The 25092-nt window shown below is 52.7% G+C and overlaps 1 protein-coding gene and 1 long non-coding RNA gene across 2 annotated transcripts in view; both read right to left on the reverse strand.

The window, feature by feature from the left end:
• Nucleotides 1–6149, reverse strand: part of LOC136366110 (protein Wnt-7a-like) — a 30951-nt gene extending 24802 nt beyond the window's left edge. The window contains exons 1-2 of the mRNA XM_066326988.1: nt 5907–6149; nt 4919–5145 (exon numbers count right to left, since the gene is read on the reverse strand). Coding sequence (XP_066183085.1) covers nt 4919–5145; nt 5907–5977 — 298 coding nt within the window. The 5' untranslated portion in view covers nt 5978–6149. The remainder of the gene's footprint in view (nt 1–4918; nt 5146–5906) is intronic.
• A 101-nt stretch (nt 6150–6250) lies between these two features.
• The window catches only part of LOC136366112 (uncharacterized), a 199297-nt gene continuing 180455 nt past the window's right edge, over nt 6251–25092 (reverse strand). The window contains exon 2 of the long non-coding RNA XR_010744465.1: nt 6251–6314. This is a non-coding gene — a long non-coding RNA (uncharacterized lncRNA). The remainder of the gene's footprint in view (nt 6315–25092) is intronic.

Below are 25092 nucleotides of genomic sequence, written 5' to 3' on the forward strand. Positions count from 1 at the left end.
TTCAAAAGCCTTTGTCTCTAACACAGTGACAACGTGAAGATTTACTCATCATTTTCCTGCTAATTTTTCTGTTAAATCTACCCAGCCAGAGAGGAGAATGTCCTAGATCTTCTTCTCTTTTCCATAGCAGCAGGAGAGCTCTTCCTGACAGCTACTGAACAGGCTGGGGAAGGGTTTGCCTTGTAGGACAGTTGCCATTTGGTCCAATAGGTAGGAGTGGGAATGTCCCTTCTTCCCTTACGTGGTTGGAAGCCACAGAAGAGAAGTTGAATTTGATATCTGGAAAACAAATCACTGCTAAATTCGGTCCAGTGCAGAGCCAAGAGTGCAGTGGGTAAAGGAAAGCCACCAGGCTCTCCTGGTTCCATGTGTGCAGAGCCCTGCTGTGCTCATCAGCTTGGGGACCAGCCTGTCCATGGGGATCCTTCTTTTGATTTCAGCTTTCCTTATTCCCAACAGTGATGTCAGTGGCCGAAGGATCAGAGTGACTGTACTGAAGCATTTTCCAGGGTAGAAGAGAGCAAAGAACTGCTGCGTTTTAGTAAGGCCAGGACGAAGACCTGGCTGATGTGATGCTCCTTGCAGAGCAGCACTCACGCCTCGGGACTCCCTCCATCCTGCCCCCACAGCGTCCTCACAGCCTCTGCAGGGCTCTCGTGCCTCTCTTCTCTCAGATCTGTCCTAAGGAGTCTGCACTTTGCCGTGTCCCTCTGTGGAAATGCAGCCAATCTGTACCACTTCACCTCCCCGTTTACCAGTGCCAGTGCTGCTCACTTGTGGCAAAAGGAGATGGGGATTATTGTCCCCTGAGGTGCCAACGGGCTCCTGTCCTCCAGATCCCATGAAATGCAGGCATGTCCTCGGGCACTCCTTTGAGACAACAGCACAGTCACTGCTGCCCACCTGCTCACCAGGTTGCAAAACGTGCTCCTGAGGCACCTGAGGAGAAGGAAAGCCCTGGCCACAGCTCCCGCTCTTCCTGTGATCCAGCAGAGCCCAAATCTGGTTTTCAGTCTCTATCAAAGGCATCTCTGGCCCTTCAGATCTGTTGGCTTGAATGCATTTCACCTGAAGGCAGATGAGCAGAAGGGTTTTGTCCTGCTTTAAAAACCTTGGTTTAGATTGTGGCCGTCCTCAGGAACAGTACTGCTGACCACCATGGCAAATATATTTGGTTTTAAGTGTGTCCATAATTGCAGCGTTGCGTCATCTCCACGGTTATTTTAGAAATTCTCTCTGCCACTCTACATTATTAATAAGGTGTCTGTGGAAGGGTCTGGAAAAAACGTCCCTGTGTCAGTCTGGGCTGAGCCTCCATCGCTCCCTCCATGACCAGGGCAGAGCAGACTGAGGGCACTGAGGGCACTTTGGGGACTGCTCCTGGTGCTCCTGGTGCTCTGCTGGCACGGTGACACATCCCCAGGGTGGCAGGAGGGGAGGATATCTCTTTGGAAGGGCAAACCAGATAAAAGAACCCAGGAGATGGAGAGGGAGGGCTGGGCACTGGTTGGACTAGTTGTGATGCTCAAGCCTGTGAGCACAAATATGCTCCAGGATGAATTCAAATAGTTGCTCACTGTACCTCTACAAATAAACTCTACACATAAATTCTACAAATAACTTTCACTTCACTGGGAGATGGATTACATGCAAATTTTTAAAAATACTCACATGCTACTAGAACAGGGAAATATTGTTTGATGCTTTCCTGCTAGAGAATTCCAAGTGTTTCAATAAGGTTAATATCTCTGTTGCCATTTTAAAGGTAGGAAAAGAGAAGCACAGAAGAGAGTGCCATGATCCCTCAGCTACACAACAGCAGGGCCAGGAGGAGAATCACCCTGAGCGGCAATAAGAGAATTTAAATAATTGCAGTACACTTGCATAACATCCATAAAATACCCCAGCAAGGGTAAAAGGGAAGAAATCTGGATTTGAAGATGTGGCTTGGTGTGCCACCAAAGCCGTGGGTGGGAAACATCACAGGACTCTGTGGTACCTAAGGGACCTGATCTGTGTGCACTGACACACACCAAGCCCATTTCCATAGAAATCCCTCAGGCACATCCTCCCAGGCTGCTGTGAGCCTGTGCCGGCTGCCCCGCCCGGGACAGCCACAGCACTGTCACCCTGCAGCCACCTCCGGGGGCAGAGGACACCTCAGGGACACACTCACAGCACTGTCACCCTGCAGCCACCTCCGGGGGCAGAGGACACCTCAGGGACACACTCACAGCACTGTCACCCTGCAGCCACCTCCGGGGGCAGAGGACACCTCAGGGACACAGGGAGGACTCGTGTGTGCCTCAGTGACTTCACTGCAGGACAAAGTGCCCTGCAGTCCCAGCAGTAGCTCAGGATGCAATTGCTGAAGGTGCAGTAGGTGTTAAGGGCCAGGGAAGGGACTGCTCTGTCCGGGGCTCTCGGGATGGTATTTTGGAACACACCGTGTCAAAGGCTAATTAAAAAAGCAAGGAGGGTACATTGTCCTCCTCTAATGGTAACCTGGGTTCACCTGCTGCTCTGTCACCTTGGAACGTTCCCTACAGGCGTTTGTGGTCCTTATGTCACACATCTCTCTGTCCTATCCAGGGTAAGGCTCTCTGATGTCCTGCTCCTGGGCACCAAAGCTGACTTATGGCTTTATGGCACATAGGTTGTACCCCTTTTAACCAGAGCAAAACATTCCTTGTCTGGATGGTGACCTGGAGCACTCCCTGGCTCTCAGAGACCCTGGGGAAGGAGCAAGAGAAGCCTTTTCCTCATAGCCATGGAAAGATAAGCGGTGTCAGATAATCAGAGTTTCTATACCCGTTGATAGGGAAGAAGCAGAAGAACAAGGAGACCACCTGAGCAGGAGCAGTTGCGTTAAAATATTTTGTCATGTTTAAGAGCCTGAGTAGTTTTATCCTTGAGACCACAGGAATGCCTGTGCAAAACAAAAATTCACCATTGGATTTCAACCCTCTGTGATTTTTACTGAAGTTTACTCCAAAATTAACCTACATAACCTGTTTAAATTTGAGGGGTTTGTTATTCTTTAAATGAATTTTATGGCATTTTGTAATTTGGATGCCATTCAACTCTTGACTCTGTTCTGAAACCAAGGAAGAGTTTGCCCTATCCATCTTAGCCTCGTAATGGATAGATAGAACATATTAAGAGTTATCACCTCAAAGACAGATCAAAGTCTACTTCCTTTGATATTGACTTTCTTTAAAAGGACCTAAATATAACCCACTAGCTAAATAATTCAATTTTCGAAAGGGAGGAAAGGAACTGAGAGCATGTTTACACAACAGACCACAACAACTCCGCAATTTTCTAATTTCTGGGAGAAGAAAAAATCCCTCTCACATTTGCTGTTTAAGCGAATGTTACTCTTAGACTAAATGAGCCCAAACCTGTCGGCTACCCAAATGGACTCTTCACTGACAGAAGGGACAAACACTTGCCTGTGTGGTTGACAGGAAGAGCTCAGCTTCAGGAACAGAAATAACGAGCTAAGCTGAATAACTGCTCCATTTTCAGATATTTCCCAGCGCTGTGCAGGGGGCTTTTTACCTTCTCTACCTGAGCCACTGTGATTATCAAAGGTGTTGAAGGGCGGGGCTCTCACATGGAGCCGTGTTGTTCTCTTCCTGTCCTTCCCTGAAATATCTCAGGCTTGGAGAGCAGTTATCAGTGTGCCCTGATGTGATGAAACACACGCTCAGGGTGCACTGATGTGATAAAACACTCAGTGTGCTCGGGGGTTCCAGAGCAGAGGGGCAAGGCTACAGCTCTGTGTTCCATGGAAATCCCAGGAATGAGAGATGGGGACAGGTCCTGCCATGGCACTGCCGTGCCCAGCCCATCCACTGGGTTCCCCACAGCTGCTCAGGGCTCTCCTGGCCCCTGCTCTCTGGGCTGTCCTCCTGAAACATTAATGGTTTCTACCACGCTGAGCATTGCTTCATTGGGTTTTGCAACTTCATTTTACGTGGGGAAGAGACTGGAAACCACAGATCCTTCTGGAAGTGGAATGCGATGCTGTGAGTGATTGCCTGGCAGTGGTGGCTCTAAAAAAGCTCGGAAAACACATTCCTTGGTCTTTGGATCTTTAGTGGAATTAAAAAAAAATAAAAATAATAATAATAATAAAAAAAAGGATCAAAAAAAAGAGTAAGATTTGCTACTGTGTTTTGCAGAATGGGGACATGAGAGTTTTAACCTCAGCCCCATCTCTTCAGGTATTTATGTTTGTTATTATTGATGCTTCTTCAGTTCAGAATTTGGATATATTTTGTACTGCCTCAACAACTGAGAGCATGGAAAATGGGAGTGGGATCTCCTGTCAGTCGATCGGAACGGCGTTTGTGAACGCCCTGACATCTCAAAGCACAACACACCCACTCTTCCCCGTGGCACGGAGGCACAGCTGCTGCAGGAGAAGGATTTCGTGTGGTGAGAATCTCTCACAGGGAGGCTGATTGCTGTGCCTGGGTCCCACAAACACCAGGCCAGTGACATCCCCGTGGGGCTGCTGCACCCCAGAAGTGCAATTCCAGCTCTGCTCGGCGTCCTGCCTCTCACCGCTGTCCTCAACAAGGACCGAGCCCCTTTTTTCCATCCCTAAGCACACGGAGGAGGCTGCAGCCCCGTGCACACAAACGGGCAGGATTTGGGGAGGATTCCTGAGAGTGGGATGCTGCGGCGGGAGGTGGCACACACGCACTGAAGCCCAGGCAGGTGCCCCGCCGGGACGGAGCACGCTGCCGGTGACAGCGACAGCGTCCGGGTGACACGCTCACAGCGCCCGTCCTGCCCGGGCTGGCGCGGTCCGGGGGCTGCCTGTCCCCAGCGCGGTGTCCCCCCGTGCCACCCGCCGTGTCCCTGTGCCCTGGGGCGGCCCGGCGGCGGGGCCGAGAGCACGTACCCACTTTGAGCTCCTTGCCGAAGACCGTGCGCTCGCCCAGCGCCGAGCAGTTCCAGCGCCCGTTGCGGAACTGGAACTGGCACTCGTTGATGCCCATCTGGGAGCCTTCCCCGATGACAATGATCGCGTCGGGCCTGCTCTGGCAGATGGCCCGCTGCCGGGGGGCCAGCCCCGGGATCTTGTTACAGATGATGCTGGCTCCCAGGGCCACCACAGAGGAGAAACCCCTGCAACGACAAGACACCGGCGCTGGCTGAGGGGCGGCAGAACAGCGCCCGCTGCCTTCCCAAGCTGCGGCCCCGGCGGCGGCAGGTGTCCCGGGAAGCGCCCGCCTTTCCCCGTGGCTGCCCTCTCCCTGTGCCCCCTCCGAGCCCAGGCAGAGACGAGCAGCGCTCCTGCCGAAACAGGACCAAACTTCCTCCTCGGAGCGTTGCCTGCCCGGCCCACGCACAGGCAGCGGGCGGGGAGGCTTCCCCCAAACCTGCCGAGCACTTAGAGGAGACGGGGAGAGAGGGAGGGAAGGAAGGACGGGGCACAACTCAACGCTCCCTGCCCCGGGGCCGCGCCGCCTCCTCCCGCACCCAGCGCACCTGGCCGGGGATGCTCCGGAGCGCCGCCGCCCTCCCCGGGCCGCTCCCGGGCCGAGGATGTCCCCGCGGGAGGCGCGGGCAGGGACCGGGCACGGAGCGGCCGGGACAGCCCGCAGCGGGCCGGGGACTGCCCGGCTGTCCCTGCCCGGCAGGGACCGGCCCCTCGCAGCCCCGCACAGCGCCGGCGCCGCCACCTCGAGGTGCGGACGCTTTACCTGTCCTTTGAGAAATAATCGTGATCTCCACCACCATCATTTTTTCCTTTTTTTTTTTTTTTTTTTTTTTTTTTTGAGACTTCCCGAGTTAAATAGTAACAGGTCTGGGCAGGTTGGGCTGAGCGCGCGCGAGAGCGCGATTGTTATAAAAGAAAGAGAAAAAAAAAAAAAAAAGTTACTTACCCGATCTTGATATACACAATCCCCAGGCTCAGGAAGATGTGGAAGATCCAGCGCCTTGTTTTCCTGTTCATATTCCTTGCTTGCCGTGCCTCAGACCAACACGCGAAACGATGCCCGGCGCGCTCGGGGCCGGGGCCGCTCCGTGCCTGGCGCTCACGGCCGCCCGGCCGAGCGGGGCAGCCCCCGCCGCGCCCCGCAGCGCCCGCGGCTCCGCGCCGAGCCCCCGCCGCTCAGCATGGCCCCGCCGGGCTGTCCGGGGAGCGCGGGGCTGTCCGGTGAGCGCCGCCCGCGTCCCCTCCGTCACTGGGAATTGCCTCTCTCTCTTCTTCACAGCCCCCCAACCCTTTTATCTTTTTTTTTTTTTTTTTTTTTTTTTTTTTTTTTTTTTTTTTTTTTTTTTTTTTTTTTCTCCTCTCTCTCTTTCTGTCTTTTTCAGCTACTTGGGCGTGTTCTCCAGAGAAGGGAGTTGTCCAGCCGGGGTGGGAAGCGAGGCGGGGAGGTGGGCACGAGGGGAACCGGGAAGGGCAGGCGGATCACCTGCCTGCGGGCAGGCTCGGCGCGATGCTCCTCCTGCGGGCACGGCCCGGGGGAAGGCGGCGGGGGCTCCGGGGGGTGTCACCGGGGGACGCCCCCGGGGCTGGCCCCGGCCCGCCGGGCGGCATCGGGGGCCCGCACCCCGCGCTGCTCCGCGCCGGCAGCGGGGCCGCAGCTTCCACTCCGCGCTCGCCGCCCGCTCGCCGGGGCCGCCGAGCACCTGGGGCCGGTTTTATGCGTTTGTCCCGACGCTCCTCCCCCCGGTCTGCCTCCCGCGTGTCGCGGGCTGTCCCGCAGCCTCCCGGTGCCCGCGCCGAGGTGAGCCCCGGGCGGCCGCAGCATCCCCGGAGCGCCGCCCCGCCCGCACCGGGGGGCGAGGCGGCCCCGGCAGGTGCCGGGGGGCCGGGAGGGGGCCCCGTGTGCCCGCCGTGACCTCCCCGCCGCTTCTGCGGTGACGGGGCAGGGCTCGGTGCCCGCGGCCGTGCGCTCGGGTCGCTGTCCGCGGTCCGAGGCCGCGCTGGGGGTGGCCCGGGGGCTGCGGCCGCCAGGGAGCTCGGCGGAGCCGCCGCCTGCCGCGGGCGGGGGGGCCGGGCCGGCCGGGAGGAGGATCCCGGCTCCTCGTTGCGGGAATTTACACGGATATGGTGACTATTTTATTATCCACTTAAAATATTTCAAACAGGGAGGTTACCTAAATGATAACAGGGGTGTGGTGCGGGAATTGTTCTGCTGATAATGTTTTTCTGAAAACAAAAGCACGATGACAGGATCCCTCAGGGTCCCTCGGAGGAGCCGGCCCGAGCCCCTCTGGGGGGCAGCGGCCGCACGGATCCCCCTCTCCCCGAACCGCCCCGGGGGGGTCCGAGCGGGGCGCAGCCGCTCCTGGGGCCGGGCCAGGTCCCGGGCCGGGTCCGTCCCTGCCGAGCTCCCGGGGCAGGGAAGGGGTGTCCCAGTCCCGCTCTCCATCGCTCCCGTTCCCCGGCGCTGCGGGCGATTCCCACCACCGTGATGCCCCGCAGCCTCTCCGGCCCGGCCCGGAGCACGGAGCGAAATGCGGGGTGCGGGAGGTGCGGGGTGCGGGCTGTGCGGTGCAGGGTTCAGGGAGTGCACTGTTCGGGGTTGCAGGGTGTGGGGCGCAGGATTTCGGGGGGCTCTGGTTCGGGGTTCGGGTTTGGTTTGGGGTCGGTTCGGGTGCGAGGTTCGGGGTCGGTTCGGGTTCGGTTCGGGATTTGGCTGCCAGGTGGGGTTCAGTTCAGGTTTCGTTCGCGATTTGGGTGAGAGGCTCAGGTTCAGGTTCCGTTCGGGATTTGGGTGAGAGGCTCAGGTTCGGGTTCGGTTCGGGATTTGGGTGCCAGGTGGGGTTCAGTTCGGGTTCGGTTCGGGATTTGGGTGCCAGGTGGGGCTCAGTTCGGGTTCAGTTGCGGTTCGGTTCGGGGCGCCCCGAGCCCCGCGGGCAGCGCCCGCCGCAACCTCTTTGTCAGAGCGACACCTGGCGGACACAGCCGGAACTGCAGCGGCCGGGAGCGCGGCGGGGAGAGGGGAAAGGGGAAAGGGGGAAAGGGGGAAAAGGGGAAAGGGGGAAAGGGGGAAAGCGGAAAGGGAAAAGAGGGAGAGGAGAAAGAGGATGAAGAGGCCGGGGTGAGTGCAGGGGGCAGAGCTGACAGGTGGGTGCAGAGGACAGGGTGGGTGCAGAGGGCAGGGTGGGTGCAGAGAGCAGAGCTGGCAGCAGCAGGCAGCCCGCAGCATCTCCAGGGCATTTGGGGCGCTGGGAACAGCTGGCCCGAGGCTTTTGCAGCCTTCAGTGTAATAGATGCTCCCAGCCCCGGAGCACAGCCAGCACCAGGGACAAGGGACCGGCCAGAGACCGTAGGTGTGAGGAGAGGGCAGCAGATATTGAGAAGAACAAATTCAAGGCTTGAGGCAGATCCTCTTTGGGTGGGGAAAGCGCCAGCAGAGCCATCAGGAGGCAGCAGAAAGGCCGTTCTGTCACCCCCGGCAGCAGCAGGGAGCACCTGGCACAGCTGTGGCCACTCCAGGACCACGGGCAGGGCAGGGACGGCTGTGCACAGACAGATGTTTGGGAATCTGGGAGAGCTGCCCTGCTCACACACCACGGGCTCCTCCAGCAAACACTGCCACAGCTTTTTATGCTTCATTCTTTGGACAATTTATTTTATTTTATTTTATTTTATTTTATTTTATTTTATTTTATTTTATTTTATTTTCTGACACTGCAGCTAGTGATGATCAGTATCATTCAGCCTCAGCTCTTTAACACAGCACACGGGTATGGGACAGGTCAAGGATGAGCAAACTATTGTCTTGGGGTTCAGGAAGAGTGGGAAATGGCAAACCTTCCTGAGAAAATAACTTCCTGGACTAATCAATGACTTTCTCTTACTCGCTTCATTCCTGAAAAAGTTGTGACCTAGATGCATTTGAAGCATACATAAAATAACATTCCTGTGCAGATTACAGGAGGTAGTTTGGCTTGTTTGTCAAAGTTTCTTGGGCTTCTTAATAATTTTTAAAATGCTGTAGAACTTAAATCATCCTCTCAACCATGGTGTCTTTGGAGTGGTCTGTAGTAACTGATCCTTACCTACATTACAGTGTCTGCAGATCCAGCTTCCTTTTTCACACCATGTCTTCATATTTATTACTTCTAATAAATAGATTCTAATATCTGCATAATAAAATCAATATGAGGCATTGTGATAAATTATTCTACTTCTCTTTAGAGTAGAGTAATAACTTACAGGCAAGTTGGTAAATTAACACAAAACTTAGAACAACAATTAGAGATTAATGACAGAACAGTAGGAATCAGGAAATTGCCTGTGGCAAGAGAAATTAACTCAAAACCATGTTCTTAAAAGGATTTAAGAGAAGTCCCAGAGCTGGTGGCAGGAGAGTTTGGCTCTGATGCTCCTCCCAGTGCCCAGAGGGGAAGGCTGGAGGGGAACTTTCCACGAGGGTCTGGGGTGACAGGACAAGGGGGAATGACCTCGAGCTGAAGGAAGCCAATTTTAGATGGGATTTGGGGAGGAAATTCCTCCCTAGGGGGGTGGGCAGGCCCTGGCACAGGGTGGCACTGCCCCTGGATCCCTGGCAGTGCCCAAGGCCAGGCTGGACACTGGGGCTTGGAGCAGCCTGGGACAGTGGGAGGTGTCCCTGCCCATGGCAGGGGTGGCACTGGGTGGGATTAAAGGTCCCTCCAACCCAAAGCATTCCCTCATTCCCTGAATCTCTGGTGCCTGGCAGGTTCTGACCATGACCAGAGCCATGGGGCTCTCTTACCTCTCCTGAGATGCTCAGTGCTGTGAGAAACATACCCCAAGCAGAGCAAATAGTTTTATTCCAGATACAATCTCTGTGCTCTCACCTCTTACTACCCACAGCTTTATTTAGCAGCAGCAACTTTCTTCTGAACAAAGCCTGGGCCGGAGCTGCACCCTGGAGCCATCCATCACTTGTTGCCACAATGGTGTTCCTATTGTTAATTGTTTGTCAGGGCAGCTTTTTGGGGTTAGACAGTGCAGTGATTTAGTATGGTAGCTAATCAGCTCTGAAAATGTATTCTCAAAATAAATTAGATCCAAAAAAATAATAAAAAAAATTTAAAAAAAGAAGCTCGAAGAGTCTGTTGGTCTGGATACACTCGTGTGGCACTGCTGAGCTCCCTCTCTCCCCACAGCTGGTGCAGCAGGTTCAGTGCTGCTCTGTCCCCAGCACGGGGCATGGAGCTGCCTCAGGAGTTTGCCCAGCACACAGCTTGGGGTTCTAATGGCTCATTTTCCATAAGCATAAAGAAATGCAAGAAACATCTCCAACTAAAATGAAAAAGAAAGGTTGCCTTTTTTTTTTTTTTTTTTTTTTTTTTTTTTTTTTTTTTTTCTTTTGAGATGGCCTCTGATAACAGGAATTCACAAGGGAAAATGTGGTTAAAAGCCCATTTTGTAACTAGATCCTGGATGCACATACCATCAATACTCTAACTCTGGCTCCCTTTTATCAGGCTAATCATAGCTGCACTGTTTTGTTGTCAAAACACCTCCTGCAGAAGTCAGAGCAGACAGTCCTTTCAGTAGCAAAAATGTGAAGTTAATACACCAACTCTCCCCGTGTTAAGAATCTCCTGCCTCCCAAAAGCGTGTGGAAAAAAAGATACGGTAAATAAATAAACAACATTCACGAAGCCAGGTAATTTCCTGGCCAACTCCTGATAGAACCTGATATCAGCAGCCACAGTGACTGCTCAGTTTGCAGCTGCAGCCGTGGGGCTGCACAAGGAGCAGTAAAAAAGGCTGCAGAGCTGCAGGAACTGCAGAAGGAGCAGTAAAAAGGATGCAGAATGAGCAATTAAAAGGCTGCAGAGCTGTTCCCTCCATGAATTCCATGAAGGGCAGAGCCAGGCAGGGTGAGAGCTGCCCACAGCCCCTGCTGCCTTTGAGACCCTTGTGACCCTGTTGTGACCAATCCCCTTCCCACCAATTGATTTGGGGACACAAACCCAGGCCAGCTGAGGGGTCAGAGAGCCCAGGACAGGGTGACACCCCTGAGGAGACAGCTCTGAGCCCCAGTGTCACCCAGGGCAGCTCCAGGTGTGCCCCCCAGCCTGGCACAGGCACAGGGACACCCACAGGTAATGCATTCAGGATGCAGAAGGTGACTGGGACCTAATTACCTGCATCTAATTAGCAACTGGTGGGCTCAGGGGGCTGTGGGGGCATGATGAGGAGGGGGCTGGATGTACAGAAGCCAGTAGAAGATTTGGGATGAGGAAAGAGGGGCCCTGATTGGAGCATTTAGGGGTTTACTGGCTGTTCAGTGGTGTGGGAGGTGCAGCTGGATCTGTGTCTGTGTGAGCACCAGGCAGGTTCTCCCCTGCCCCAGCCTCCAACACATCCCGTGGCTTTTGGAGCTGGGCACGGCCTCAGGAGCTCCTGAAAACACATCCTGTGAGTCCAGGGTTTCCCTGGGTTTGGGTTTGCTCAGACTTTTTAACCCAAGCACAAATAAAGGAACACTTTACGTCCAAACCGAAGTGATGGGTTGTGAAACTGCTCCAAGCCTGAGCTGCTGAGCTCCACCAGGTGCCCGCTGCACATCACTGACTTCCAGACCTGCAGGGGCTCGTTTCTTTCTTTTTGTTCACCCTTTATTCCCTGACAGGCATTAACATGGCTATCTCTTCACAGGGATGATGCCCATCCAAACTTTTTTTTTAATTATTCATTTCCTGCACAGCTGCTTTGGGAGACACTCCTGGTTCCATCCCATAATGTGCTACTTGTTGCAGACACACTGGGGAATACATGGTATTTGCAAAAAAAACACCCAAAAAACCCACTATTCCTTCGTTATCACAACGTGCACTTAGGCAAACATTATTTTTGCTTTTTTTAAAAAAAAGACATGACATTTCCTTTAGACATTTATTAATGGACACAAGGGGTGAGAGGATGAACTGTCAAAGCAGATTATTCACTGCCAAAGAAAGGTCTCACACGCCATGGATCCGATCCAGAAAACACGACACAGCCTTGCAGGCAGTGTAAGGAGCAGAGAGCTGTGGATGCACCCAAAGAAAGGGTCCAAAGCCGCCAGGGTGTCCCCAAGGCTGCTGAGAGGGGCAGCAGGTGTGGAGGGAAGGGAGCTGGGCTGCAGGGCTGGCTGTGGTGGACACCCTGGCTGCCTGTGCCCACCTGCGCCTGAGTCCTGCAGGAGCCTCCTGGTGACAAAACCTGCTGGGAACAGCGACTGGCCACGGGAAAAGGTCAGCTCTGGCTGGAGGAGGAGGAGGCAGAGCTGGGCTGGACTGGGCACTACAGGGCTGGACACTGCAGGGCTGGACACGGGACACTGGGCACTGGGCACTGGGCACTGCAGGAACACTGGACACTGCAGAGCTGGACACTGGGCACTGGACACTGGGCACTGGGCACTGGGCACTGGACACTGGGCACTGGGCACTGGACACTGGGCACTGGGCACTGGGCACTGCAGCCCCTGAGGTGCTCCTGGCTGTCCAGGCTGGCCAGGGGATGTGCCCAGCGCGTGTGGCTGGGTGGGGACAGCCCAGACAACAAGGGTGGTGTCCATCCCCTGGCCATGGCAGGGAGGAGCCCACAGCCCTGTGTGCAAGGGGTAACAAATAGCGTGAGGAAATCATGTGGAGAGCAGGGGAAGCAAGCTCATGTCCATGGCAGGAAGGAGAGAAAGGGTGGAGAAAGTGGAATGATGGGGAGGAGGGTGCAGAGAGACACGGGTCCACTTGGTGTGGTGACGAAAGCTGACCTTGGGCTAAAGCATATTTACAAATCTGACAATCAGCAGAAGACATTTTGAGACTGTGACTAGATTAATATCTCCATATAACTATAATTAAAATGACAGAACTCAAACCCTGTCTTTTTCCAAAACAAAACTTCCCTTTGACATCTATTCAGAGATTGGAGGTGCATTTTTACAAGGCTGATGTCAAATGTCAATAGAAATGCACGAGGCCATGGTGATATCATGGTGTGAGAGAGTCACGAGCAAGGCACGTAAACTTCATGAAATATTGTCATTTTTTTCCCTTCCGTTTTGGCCATTGCCTAAACTGGAACCATAAAACTCATCTTAAAATAGCACTACAGGTAAAAAAAAAAAACAAACCAGGGAAAAGTACTGAACTGGATTTTGTTTTCCAGCCAAGTTTGTAACAGACTTTGCCAATAGGAGAGCTTTGGGGCTATTCCGTGAACTCTATGAAAGTGGCTTGTACTGCAGATATCAGGGCTCTTATCAATAATTTCCTATCTCCTTGCAAATCTGGGAACATTTCCCTATCTACCTGTGCAAAGATATACTTTATGTCCAGATGAAGGGCAAAATAGTCTTGCATTCAGCATTTAGTTTAAAGTGATGTAAATAGTATTTAAAATAAACATAAATAATTATATGTAATATAAATTTAGACAATAATATATTCTATTTATATTTATTTTAATATTGTAGGTAAATATAAATCTAATTAAATATAAACATATTCATTTATTAAATATAAATATCATTCTATAAAATGTTTTATAGCCAATCAAAAATATACGTAATGTTTATATATGGAGCTATATAAACATATACATATATAAATATATGTGTTTGTATGTGTATATATATATATATCAAAATATTTTTTTTTTATATATATATATATATATATATATAAATATTTTGATCTGTCAAAAATGCCTTCATGGAAAACACTCAACTGAGCTGATTCCTGCTCTTGGAAAGGTTTCCTGTCCAGCACTTCCAGCACGTTGGTACCACAGGCTGGTGTCTGCAGCCATTCAGGGACACATTTTCCAGCAGCAACTCTGCAGTGAATATTCCAGAGCTTTGTAACAACAAGAGCTTGGGGTGGAGCAGGGTGTCCAGGGACAAGGGGAAAATCAAGGGCCGGGGAATACATTTGATCCATCTTAAAGAAAGGAGATGTTCAGGTATGTTACTGAAGGGGAAACTGCAGGATTCAAGGTTAAACGAGGAGAGCTAAACAGAATTAGAATTAAAAGGGATGAAGGAAGGATGAAAGCCAGTGAGGTGTCAGGGAGATGCTGCTGGGAGGGAGAACAGAGCAGTGTCCTCCTGGAGACACGAGGAAAACCAGCCAGCTCATGTTTCCTGGGAGAACAGGGGAGCCAGCACAGAGCCACCAGGGAGAAATTGCATCAGACAGGGCTGCAGATACATTTCTTCAGATTCAGCTGGGTCTTACAGCTGCAGAGTGGGAAAGGGAACGGTACAGAGGCGGAGAGAATGAATTTTCTGCTGTGTTAAAAGCTCCAGGGGCATAAAAAGCAGTGCAATTCAGTCAGTAGGCCAGACTCTGGGAGAACAGGATAGACTGGACTGAAATGAAGCCTGAAAGCAAATGAGCAATTTTCAAATTGAGAAAAGGACGGGGAGGAGAGGTCTGCAAACAGAGGAGGAGAGGAGGACTAATTAAATTATCTGGATGAGCAGTGAGCAGAACACAGTGCACATCACAATTTGCACAGCAGAGAGGTGAGGAAGAGCAGTGCCAAAGCAGGATGTTGGGAATGAACCTTTTCAGGGTGCCTGGGAGGCTCAAACAGGAGCTGGGCTCAGCTCAGGGAGCGAGGAGATGCCAGCGTAAGGAATGGCCTGGGCTGTCTCTCCAGAACCTGAGAGCACCAAGAGTGTGTGTGGGGATGTGGGAGGAGAAGGAAGAGCCCTGGAGGGAGCCTGGAGGAGGAGGAGGGTGAGGAGAGACTGGGCAGGAGCAGGGGCTGGGGATCAGCAGGAGGGATCCCCACCATTGGCACCACTCTGCTCCTGACCTGACAGCCCAGGGAGAGGAAGGGGCTGGGAGCAGGAGCAGAGCACAGGGGAGGTGCTGAGGGCTGGAGGAGCTGTGGGTGAGCACACAGAGCCCTGGGAAGGGACTGGACACAGGAGGGGCAGTGGTGACCATGGAGGGCTGGGACAGCCAGACAGGACAGGGACACAGGACAGGGATGAGCAGTGGGGACAGGACAGGGACACAGGACAGACACACAGGACAGGGACACAGGACAAGGATGAGCAGTGGGGACAGGACAGGGACACAGGACAGGGATGAGCAGTGTGGACAGGACAGGGACACAGGACAGACACACAGGACAGGGACACAGTACAGGGATGAGCAGTGGGGACAGGACAGGGACACAAGACAGACACACAGGACAGGGACACAGGACAGGGATGAGCAGTGGGGACAGGACAGGGACAAAAGACAGACACACAGGACAGGGACACAGGACAGGGATGAGCAGTGGGGACAGGACAGGCTGGGCAGGGCAAAGGGGAGGGCCCGAGGAGAGGGCCATGATGCACGGACAGGGGTGAGGTCAGAGCTGTGGCAGACGGTACAAAATCACCAAACAAGAGGCAGCTCCTGCCTGTGGCTTCCAGGTACAGCTCTTGGCTGCTGTGAGCAGCAGTGATTGATTACAGAATTAGGCTGCTGCTATTTCGGCCCTGTGACTTCAGATGCTGTAATCTGAGGCTGCTGTGAGCTTATCCTTGCAGCAAGGATAACTCCTGAGGCACAGGGATGCTTTGGGGGGGACACGTCAGAAAGCTTTTCCCCAGGCTGCGTTTGTAATGCTGCCACTCCTCTCATCCATCACGGGCGGGCTCAGAGCCGGCCCTGGGCTTCCTGCTGGGCTGTTGGGAATGTTCAAAGGCAAAGTGCACCATTGTTTGATAGCCAATTATTCACTGGCATTGATAAACAGGCTCTGCCCGCGATTACTGCAGCAATTACTCACTCTCCTAATTTAGACACAAGGAAAAATTAATTCGAGCTTCCAGTTGATCATTTATATCTTTGGCTTTTGTAATGCACATCACAGCCCGCTGAAAACAACCCCACCATAAGGGAAACTGATCTGTCCAAATTGATAAGGTGTTTTACTCTCGTTCTGTCACTGAGGGAAGCATGACTGAGCCCCAGCTGAGGGGTTGTGGCTATAGGTGGGGTTTTTATATGTTTCGGGGACATAAAAATATGGAAATAATTTTGTTACACCTTAAATTAAAAACAGAAAGGAGGGATGTTACTGCAGCCAGGAGGGGATTCCGTGTACAGCTAAACAAGCAAATAAAGGAGTGGGATGTTGGAGTGCTGTGACCCCATCCTGCCCCAGGCCACCCTCCAAGGGCTGATGGACACAAACCCAGACATCCAGGAGAGCTGGGGAGAGCCCAGAGAGGGTGGGCAGCCCAGCTCAGGATGGAGGGGAACTGGCAGAGGCACCCAGAGCTGTTAGCAGGCTCAGTAATGGTGAATTGCAACCATCCACTTACTCCTTCCAATAGCTCAGGAGCTGGGAGAGGGAAAGGTATCCACGTCCCACTGGAGCAGGGTAATTATTTTATTCCTTTTCTCGTTATTAATAAAGTTCCTGCACACATGGCAGAGGGCACAAGAACATCGTGGTGACTGCGAGCCCCGGGAGAAGGAGCAGCACCTGGGAAGTGCCTTCTCCATCTCTGCTGCGGTTTCACTTTCCCGGCTGCTGGCAGAGCATCAGCTCGGCGAGAGGAGCGGGAGGAGCCTTTCCTTGGACCCAGCTGGCAGCACACCCACAGCCCTGTCCAGCCTTTCCTTGGAGCCTGGCTGGCAGCACACCCACAGCCCTGTCCAGCCTTTCCTTGGGACACGGCTGGCAGCACACCCACAGCCCTGTCCAGCCTTCCCTTGGAGCCTGGCTGGCAGCACACCCACAGCCCTGTCCAGCCTTTCCTTGGAGCACGGCTGGCAGCACACCCACAGCCCTGTCCAGCCTTTCCTTGGGACACGGCTGGCAGCACACCCACAGCCCTGTCCAGCCTTTCCTTGGGGCACGGCTGGCAGCACACCCACAGCCCTGTCCAGCCTTTCCTTGGGACACGGCTGGCAGCACACCCACAGCCCTGTCCAGCCTTTCCTTGGGACACGGCTGGCAGCACACCCACAGCCCTGTCCAGCCTTTCCTTGGGACACGGCTGGCAGCACACCCACAGCCCTGCCCGGCTGTGAGAGGCGCAGCCCTGCAGGGGCCGGCGATGCTGCAGCTCTGAGGCTGCTCCTTCCCTGCAGTCTCCTCGGCCAGCTGCTGCCTTGCCTGCCCCAGCTGCTGTCACTGCAGAGAACGTTCCTGTTGGGGTGCAGGGCACAGCCTGAGTGACCCCGGTAGGTTTTTCACTCAGCCTTTCCCTGGGAAATGCCTGTGCCCGTTCCCAGAGGAATGGCAGCACATTCTCGGGGGCAGACGGGGCGAGGTACAGACAAGGCTGTGGCACCTCTGCTCCTCAAGGCGCCCTTGAGGCAGATCACTGGGTGTAAAACTGAAAGGCAGCAAAATGTTTTCACCTCCCAACATCTGTCCTGACTGACTCCTGACAGGGAGCACCAGCCCAGGCAACCTGGGCTGAGCGCAAGCTTGGCTCAATCATGGGAATGAGGAGATTGTTCCACTTGGGAGCCAGAGCTGGGCTTTCCCTCACTGCTGCTTCAGGAGAGATGTTTGATGGGCAGCAGCTCGCTGTGCTCTGTGTGCAGCCTGGGCAGTGCCATGCCCACTGCGGGCTCTGCAGGGGCTGCTGTCCCTGCCCAACTCTGCTGGGGCTCAGGTCCTGTTCCCCACCGTGGCTGTGCTCATCTTTGGGGTGCCTGAAGCTTCTGGGAGCAGAGAAAGAGCCAGGCAGGCAAAGGTCTCCTACCCCTGCAGGAGGGATCCTGCTGGGCTGGGGAGGAGAGGAGAGGACACCGCTCTGGGCATGGGCTGTGCCCGAATCCCTCCAGGGGCTCAGGGCTGCCTGGGAGCTGCTGGCTGCCTGCACATGGCACAGCCACGGCAAATGCACACCAGAGGGGCAGGCAGGGACGGCAGCACCCCGAGATTCCCGGCCTGGGGGTGGCTCCAGGTGTGCCCAGACACAGAGCACTGACCGTGGTGTTGTAACTGGGCTGATGGGAAAGAAAAGAGAAAACTATCGGAGCTCATCTTATCTGAGACAATCATGCACGCTCAGGAACTGTGTAATTCAGTGTCCCTGCTTAGCCAAAAGTTAAAGAGTTTCTAAAGTTTATTTCCTGTCTTTATAGCAACTGTCTGGCCCTTTATTTATTTTCACCGAAAGCTGCTGGTGTGCTAAAAATAATTTTTGAAGCAATTCTTGTGGCAGATTGTTTAACAATCACGGGCCGAAGTCGGAGCAGCTGGGAAGTGAAGGATGCCTCCTTGGGCAATCTCTTCTTGTGAACTTCCATCATTTTTACTTTTAAGCTTTGTGCTGTAACATTTTGCATCCCTCACCACGGAGAAGAGCTGACGGCTCGCATTGTTGTTACCTTGAAAGGGCAGTTATCACGGCTAATCCACCCTCCAAGGTTTTTCCTCAGGATAATTATTGTTTTGGTGATTCATCTTGCAGACCCTGCCCTTCCTTATTCGCACAAAATATCCTACTCCCTGCAATATTTCTGGGTCAGGCTCGTGCCACACATGTGATTTCCTCTTGGGCACGCAAACAGGAGAAGATGGATTTAAAGGTCAGGCAGGGCCGGGCTGGGCACTGCCCCAGCGTGTCACCTGTGGGGACACGGTCCCCAGGGTTTGGGGCTGGCCGTGGTCAGGTAAAGGTCACCCCTGCGGGGCGGGGGCACAGCGCCTCCGCTGTTGTGCTGGAAAATCTCACCGCTCCCGTCTTCGGTGGAAAACATTATCGCCAGCACATCCTGGCATGTAATTTGGCCTCATTTATTATCCTCGAGCGTTGGCTTAATGCTTATGGTGCATTTCTAAGGTACTTAGAGAGGGCTGTGGTTTCTCAAGGAAGCGTAAGTCATGGAGGACAGGGGAGGGAGAATCCTGAAAGATTTTGGCACTCGGATTTTACCGCACGTGAAGAACGCAACCCGGGCAGGCTTTAGCATGATCTCGTCACGGCGCAGAGGCCAGGGGGAAGGGAATGTGCCCGGCAGGCAGGATCAGCTCCGCCGCTCTGCCAGCCCGGCCGGGGCTGTCCGCGCCTCCTGCGCTCCCCCGGGCTCCGCTCCCACCGGAGCGGGATGCAGGACAGGATGCAGGACACGGCACCCAGGAGGATCAGAGCCTTGCCGTGGCGCTCTCTGGGGGCTTTTCCCTCGCTCGCACTCTGGTGTCCGTGCCGGAGGGCTGGGCTCCCGGCTCGCAGCTCCTTCGGCTCTCCCTGCCGGTGTGGGGCAGAGGAGCAGAGGCAGGAAAAGGGCAGGCTGGATGGGACCGGGTTAACCACCTTTCCCTGGGGAAGTGGCAGTGATTGAGGTCCCTGCGCAGGGCAGCACAGGCACGGCTCCTGTGTCACCCCGTCACACACACAGGTACAGCACAGGGCCGATCTCCGAACACAGGAGGGACAGCGGCCAGCACAGCCAGCGCTGGCACACGCCCAGGGAAAGCTGCACAGCCACACCAGGGGCTGGCGGCAGAGCAGCTCTCCTGCAGCCGCTGCTGCCAGCAGACAGCCCAGGCTGCCCTGCAGGAGCTGTGCTGCTCACCAGGGCACCCAGGGCCTCTGCTCTCCCGCTCATGGTCCTGACTGGTGGAACAGTTCTCAACACCAAACTGATTTTATACGTGATGGGCGTCCCACAGCCCCTCTCTGCACAGTACATAGTTATGGGCTGTTTCGTGAGAACAAACACAAAATGGAATATTCTAGTGGCTTTTACTGTGAAGAAGTTAACATGAACTGTGAGCACACGGGTTTGTTTTGAGAACTCTCCCAGCAGCCCACAGTTACAATTGCAGTTTCTTTGTCTGTGGAACACCAACAGCTCAGAGAACTGGGGCTGTAGTGACAGAACAGATTCAATCTGCTACTGCTTCCTTGAGTGTTGAATGCTTTGAATTGGTTTCACCATATCTAAAATCTTTTTTATTATTTCTATTTTTATTTTCTTTTCCTGGCACGAGAGCTCCAGAGCAACACTTCTGAGAGCAGCTACCTGGCCAGGGAAAGCTGCTTCAATGCCTGAAGTATCAAAACCACTTTTATTTGGGTAAACAGTGCTAAAACACTGTTGTATATGTACACCTTATAAAGATCTGCTTGGGATTTTATTACTGTACAAGGAAAATACCCTCTCAAACTACCCAAGCAGTAACAGATCCACTAAATGTGGCCTGTAAAGAATCTAAAAATATGAGGGAGGGTTATATCCACCATGGTTTAGGCAACAGAGAATATAGAGTTTGGTTTGGTCTCTTGCCTTGTTTGTAGGTAACAGTTTTCCAAATGCTTGGTTGGAACTGACTGAGCTTTGATGAAGCTCCCGAAGATGAATGTTAGAAGAAGCCACCTGTGTATTTTCTGTTAGGTATCAAACCAGCACTTCCAAAGCTTTGGATGGAACTGTCACATTTAATTTAATGTGCAAACCCGTGTTAAAAGCTCTGCTGACCATAAGCAGAAATGTGGAAACTCACCGAATCACCTCTGGAAAAATGGCATTTGTGAGGTATATTCTCAGAAGACTAAAAATAGAGCTCCATCTGTTTGTTTTCCTTTATGAAGTGGCCAACTGTAACACTCCCTTACCAGCCCTAAAAAAGAATTTACATAAAAGATGGTGACGCAAACCCTTATCTCATGACTGTGTCTCATGAGGTCATCGACGGTGGACAAGGAATTACTTCACTGTTGAAGCATCTTTGCCATCTCCTCTGACCCTGAGCCAACCTGAGAAAATATTTGGGGCATTATCTGCACAGCAGCCTGTCACCTCATTGGTGCAGATGTGCCAGTGGGAGCTGCAGTAACATCTGGGCTGTTGATCACCTGGGAGGCAGCACAGACACAGGAACCCTCCCAGGTGCAGTCACTGCCAGAGCTCAGCCCTGCACTGGCCAAAGGGCAGCCAGGGCGTTCTCCTGGGAGAGCTCCACAGCCTCCAGCCCTGCTGAGCACAGCTCAGGGACACCCACAGCTCCCAGCTCTGTTTCATGAGGTGTTGGTTTATTTTAATGTAGGAAAAACACTTGTCATGGCTTATCTGTCCAACAATGAACGTGTTTGGGGCTGGAAAATGAGCATCCAAACCCATGCCAGGCCCTCACCACCCTCCTAGGGAACAAACCCTGCCCAATCTCCCGTCCAGCCCTGCCCTCTGCCAGTGGGAAGCCATTCCCTGTGTCCTGTCCCTCTGTCCCTTGTCCCCAGTCCCTCTGCAGCTCTCCTGGAGCCCCTTCAGGCCCTGCCAGGGGCTCTGAGCTCTCCCTGGAGCCCTGTCCTCTCCCGGAGAGCACCCCCAGCTCTCCCAGCCTGGCTCCAGGGCAAAGGTGCACAGGAGATGTTGTTATCCAGTCTCAGAATTTGTTCTAAATCTAAAAGCAGCACTGGGCTCTTTTCTGTTGCCCATTTCAGTGCAGAGAGCAGTGTTTGGGTTGGAGGGATGGCACAGTGATCAGCCCAGAGCTGCTCTCCAGAGTGCCACACCCTGCTCAGCCTCGAATTCACCCATCAAAACTTCTTGCATCTCTGGAGATCAATTCTTGAGCACTTGCCCTCCCTACCAGTTTATTAAACCAAATAAACACAGCTCCAGAGCAGCTTAGACCTGGCTGCTGTCAGAGACAGACCTGGCTGCAGCTCAGTGGAGTCTGGGAACACCTGGGACATCCCTCCGTGAGCCAACAGTGGCAGGGCACACAGAGCAGGTGGAAAGTTTGGTGTACAGCTGTGCTGCAGCTGGATCCACAGAGCCCCGAGCAGCCCCTAATCCAAAGGAAAGGGGATACAGGGGAACTGGGGAGGGTGGTTGGGGTGTCCTGTGCAGGGCCTGGAGCTGAACTCAGGATCCTTCTGGGTCCCTTCCAACTCGGGATATTCAGTGATTTTTAGTTTCTACATTTTAAGAGCAGCTGAAAAGAAAACTCCTGTGTTGGCCTTGCTTGAAACACAACACTGTGGTCACTGAATGGGATTTAAAGGACAAGCAGCGGGTATTTATTTCTTTAAGAAGGTAATCTTGGAATTTCTTGGCCCCATTTCAGAATTTCTACAACACAATGGAGTTCACTGAGTCATGGCAATCCAGTGGGAACACAGGTTTTGCCAGGGTTGAAATCTGAAACAGAAAACAGATATTTTATTAAGAGTAAAAACGTTATCACACACCTCAAAAATATACTTAAATGCTTTGGAGGATTTCACCTGGTCTAATTCAGTTCACAATGAATAAACAAACAGCCTGGTCTATGGCAAGTGTCCTGCCCATGGCAGAGGTAGAACAAGATGAGCTTTAAGGGTCCCTTCCAACCCAAACACTTCTGGGACTCTGTGATATTTTAATAATTAACTCCTGTATCCCTCAGTGTGCTAATAGCATCTTTCTGTTCACGGCTGGGCTGAGCAGACATGGCTAAGCTCCTCAAAGCAAACACTTGTGAAAGGCACAGTCCCCCAGTAAGGGCCAGCAGCCTCTGTCCTGAGGGGCCAGGCTGGCACAGGGCCTGGAAAAGTGCCCAGTGCATTTCCTACATCCCACCTTCCTGCTGCCCACTCAGTTAACAACAAGCCTTTCCTAGCTCTGAGTGGATTAAAAAAAAAAAAAAAAGGTGATAATCTGTTACAAGCTAATTAATACTCTAATAATTTTATTTTTCAATCTTTTAATTTACAATATGTTAATATAATTAAGAATACTTAATAATTAGTATCTTAGCTAAGTCTTCTCTTAATATGTTAATTAATGTAATGAGTTCATAGTATGCTTTATTTCAACCAAGTGTTTGGACAACACCCTCAGGCCCAGGGGGGGACTTCTGGGGTCTCCTGTGCAGGTCCAGGAGCAGGACCCAGTAATCCATGGGATATTCAAGATTCTGTGAATTATTCTGAGTTCGAAATGAAATCCTGTCCTGAGATGAAGGGAAGGATTTGCCTTGACTCAGCTGAACGCAGGTTTAAACAGGTCTGTTCCTGTCAAAGCTCAGCTCTCCAGAGCTGGCACTGCACCCATTTCAGCTCCCTGCTCAGGAGCCTCACATCTCCCCTGCACATCTGTGTGACAGTCAGCTGAAACCTTTCACCAGCCCTGAACTAGAATCCTATTTCCTGCCTTTGCATCCTTCAGACACTCACGTACTGCTCATTTCACACCCCTTACTTACCCTCAGGCCTAATGCTCCACTTATTTCCCTTACCTGCAGGTTATTCCACTGGTCTGAGGAGGTTTGCTCTGAACTGAGGAACAGCTGCAGTGTTGTCTGTGCATCCCCTCAGTGGGGGCAGTGCTGGGCAGCTGATGAAGAACCCATCAGGAATTACATCAGGCTCAGCCTTGCTCTCAGTAAAATAAATAGCCAGGAAAGGCTCTGCCTGCTCTTCTGGCCTAAGACCCTTCAGTGTCTGTACCAGGACCCAACACCTCCACCAGTGTGAGCTGGGGGAAAATTTACAGTTGCAGGAGTTGGGAAGTTCAAATCACACCTCTCATTTTCTTCCTTATCCCCTCTCATTTTTGGGAGCTACTGCAGAAGCCACTTCCAGGTGAGAATGGGAGTTAATGTGTGGCAGCATTTTGGCATTGACTGACCACTGCTTGCTCCTTTCCCCTCATTTACACACAACTTTTGGGAGTGTACTAAAGGGTGTGTAACACCCAAGCTGAGGCACACAGGGAGCAGCAAACTCCCTCACAGAACTGGGATTTCATCCTTGTCCCTGCTTTTACGCTGTGCTGGGTTGAACTAACCAGCTTGACATCATCTGTATAGAGAGTTTGAATGTCAAAGGAGTGTTTTTTCAGAAACATTCTCCTATTTCAGAAGGGACCTTTTTAGTTGCCAAAAATACAGTCCTTTGTAGCATTATGTGGCTTGTAATAGCTTTATTTTGAAGATTGCTTTAATACAACAGGCTGGAAGAGTACAGTGTCTGATTTTCCAATGCCTCTTCACTGGAGTGGTTTTAAGTGCCTGAAACAAACCAGCCTAAAAATCCAATTCCACTAGAACCAATAGAACAAATAAGAACAGATCTGATTTCTCGTGTTGCAACAACACACACTGACATCTGATGCCTGCAGTAGCTCCTGCCAGGACTCATCTTTACAGAACTATGACAGTAAATGTACAACTTCAGCTTGAGGGCTGAAGGCCACACCATGCTCTGATGGCTCTAGAATGGAGGGACGTCCCCTCTTTTGGGAGGCTCAGCTGAAAGCAGTGATCTCAGCTGAGCCTCACTGGTCTCCTGACCAGTGAACCTGAGATTTGCCTTCCTCTCTTTCAAGGGGTTTGGTTTCCCCCTTGCACAAATATCAGGTATTTTATCCTTTGTCTTGTAAAGCAAAAACCTGTCTGCACCTATTGGAACCCAGCTTGCTGCTGACCCAGGGACAGAGCAAGAAGGGCTTTTTGGCATAAAGATGTCACAGAATCCTTCAGGTTGGAAAAGGTCCTTTAGATAGGATCCAACCATTAACCCAGCACTGCCAGATTCCAATCTCCCATCCATCCCTGCCCTATGGCACTGGGAAGCCATTCCCTGTGTCCTGTCCCTCCAGCCCTTGCCCCCAGTCCCTCTGCAGCTCTCCTGGAGCCCCTTCAGGCCCTGCCAGGGGCTCTGAGCTCTCCCTGGAGCTTCACCTCTCCAGGTGAGCACCCCCAACTCTCCCAGCCTGGCTCCAGAGGGGCTCCAGCCCTGGGATCAGGTCCAGGGACTCTTCTGGACTCTCTCCAGCAGCTCCACATCCCTCCTCTATTGCAGATCCCAGAACTGGATACAGCAGAGGGAAACTCGAGGCTGCCACACCTCAAGTTCTCAACACAAGGGAGAGAATTTTTAATGCACCAAGTTCCCTTCCCATGAGCACGGCCCCAGCACCCCTCTGCAAGCACAGGGATGTTCATTAGCAGGGGTTTCTCCCTCAGAAAAAGCCCAACAGGTCTCAGGTTTCACACTGCAGGGAGATTTCCCAGCACACCTTTGTGCACAGGGCACAGCACACAGATCATCCCGGGATGCGCATCTGGGCTGGGGCTGTGTATTCTATTTTTGGAGCAACACTGGAATGCTTCCAAGACCACCATGACACAACCACTGCACTATGGGTGGTAAACAA

This window comes from Sylvia atricapilla, chromosome 11 (genome assembly GCF_009819655.1).
Source record: "Sylvia atricapilla isolate bSylAtr1 chromosome 11, bSylAtr1.pri, whole genome shotgun sequence".
NCBI classification, from domain to species: Eukaryota; Metazoa; Chordata; class Aves; order Passeriformes; family Sylviidae; genus Sylvia; species Sylvia atricapilla.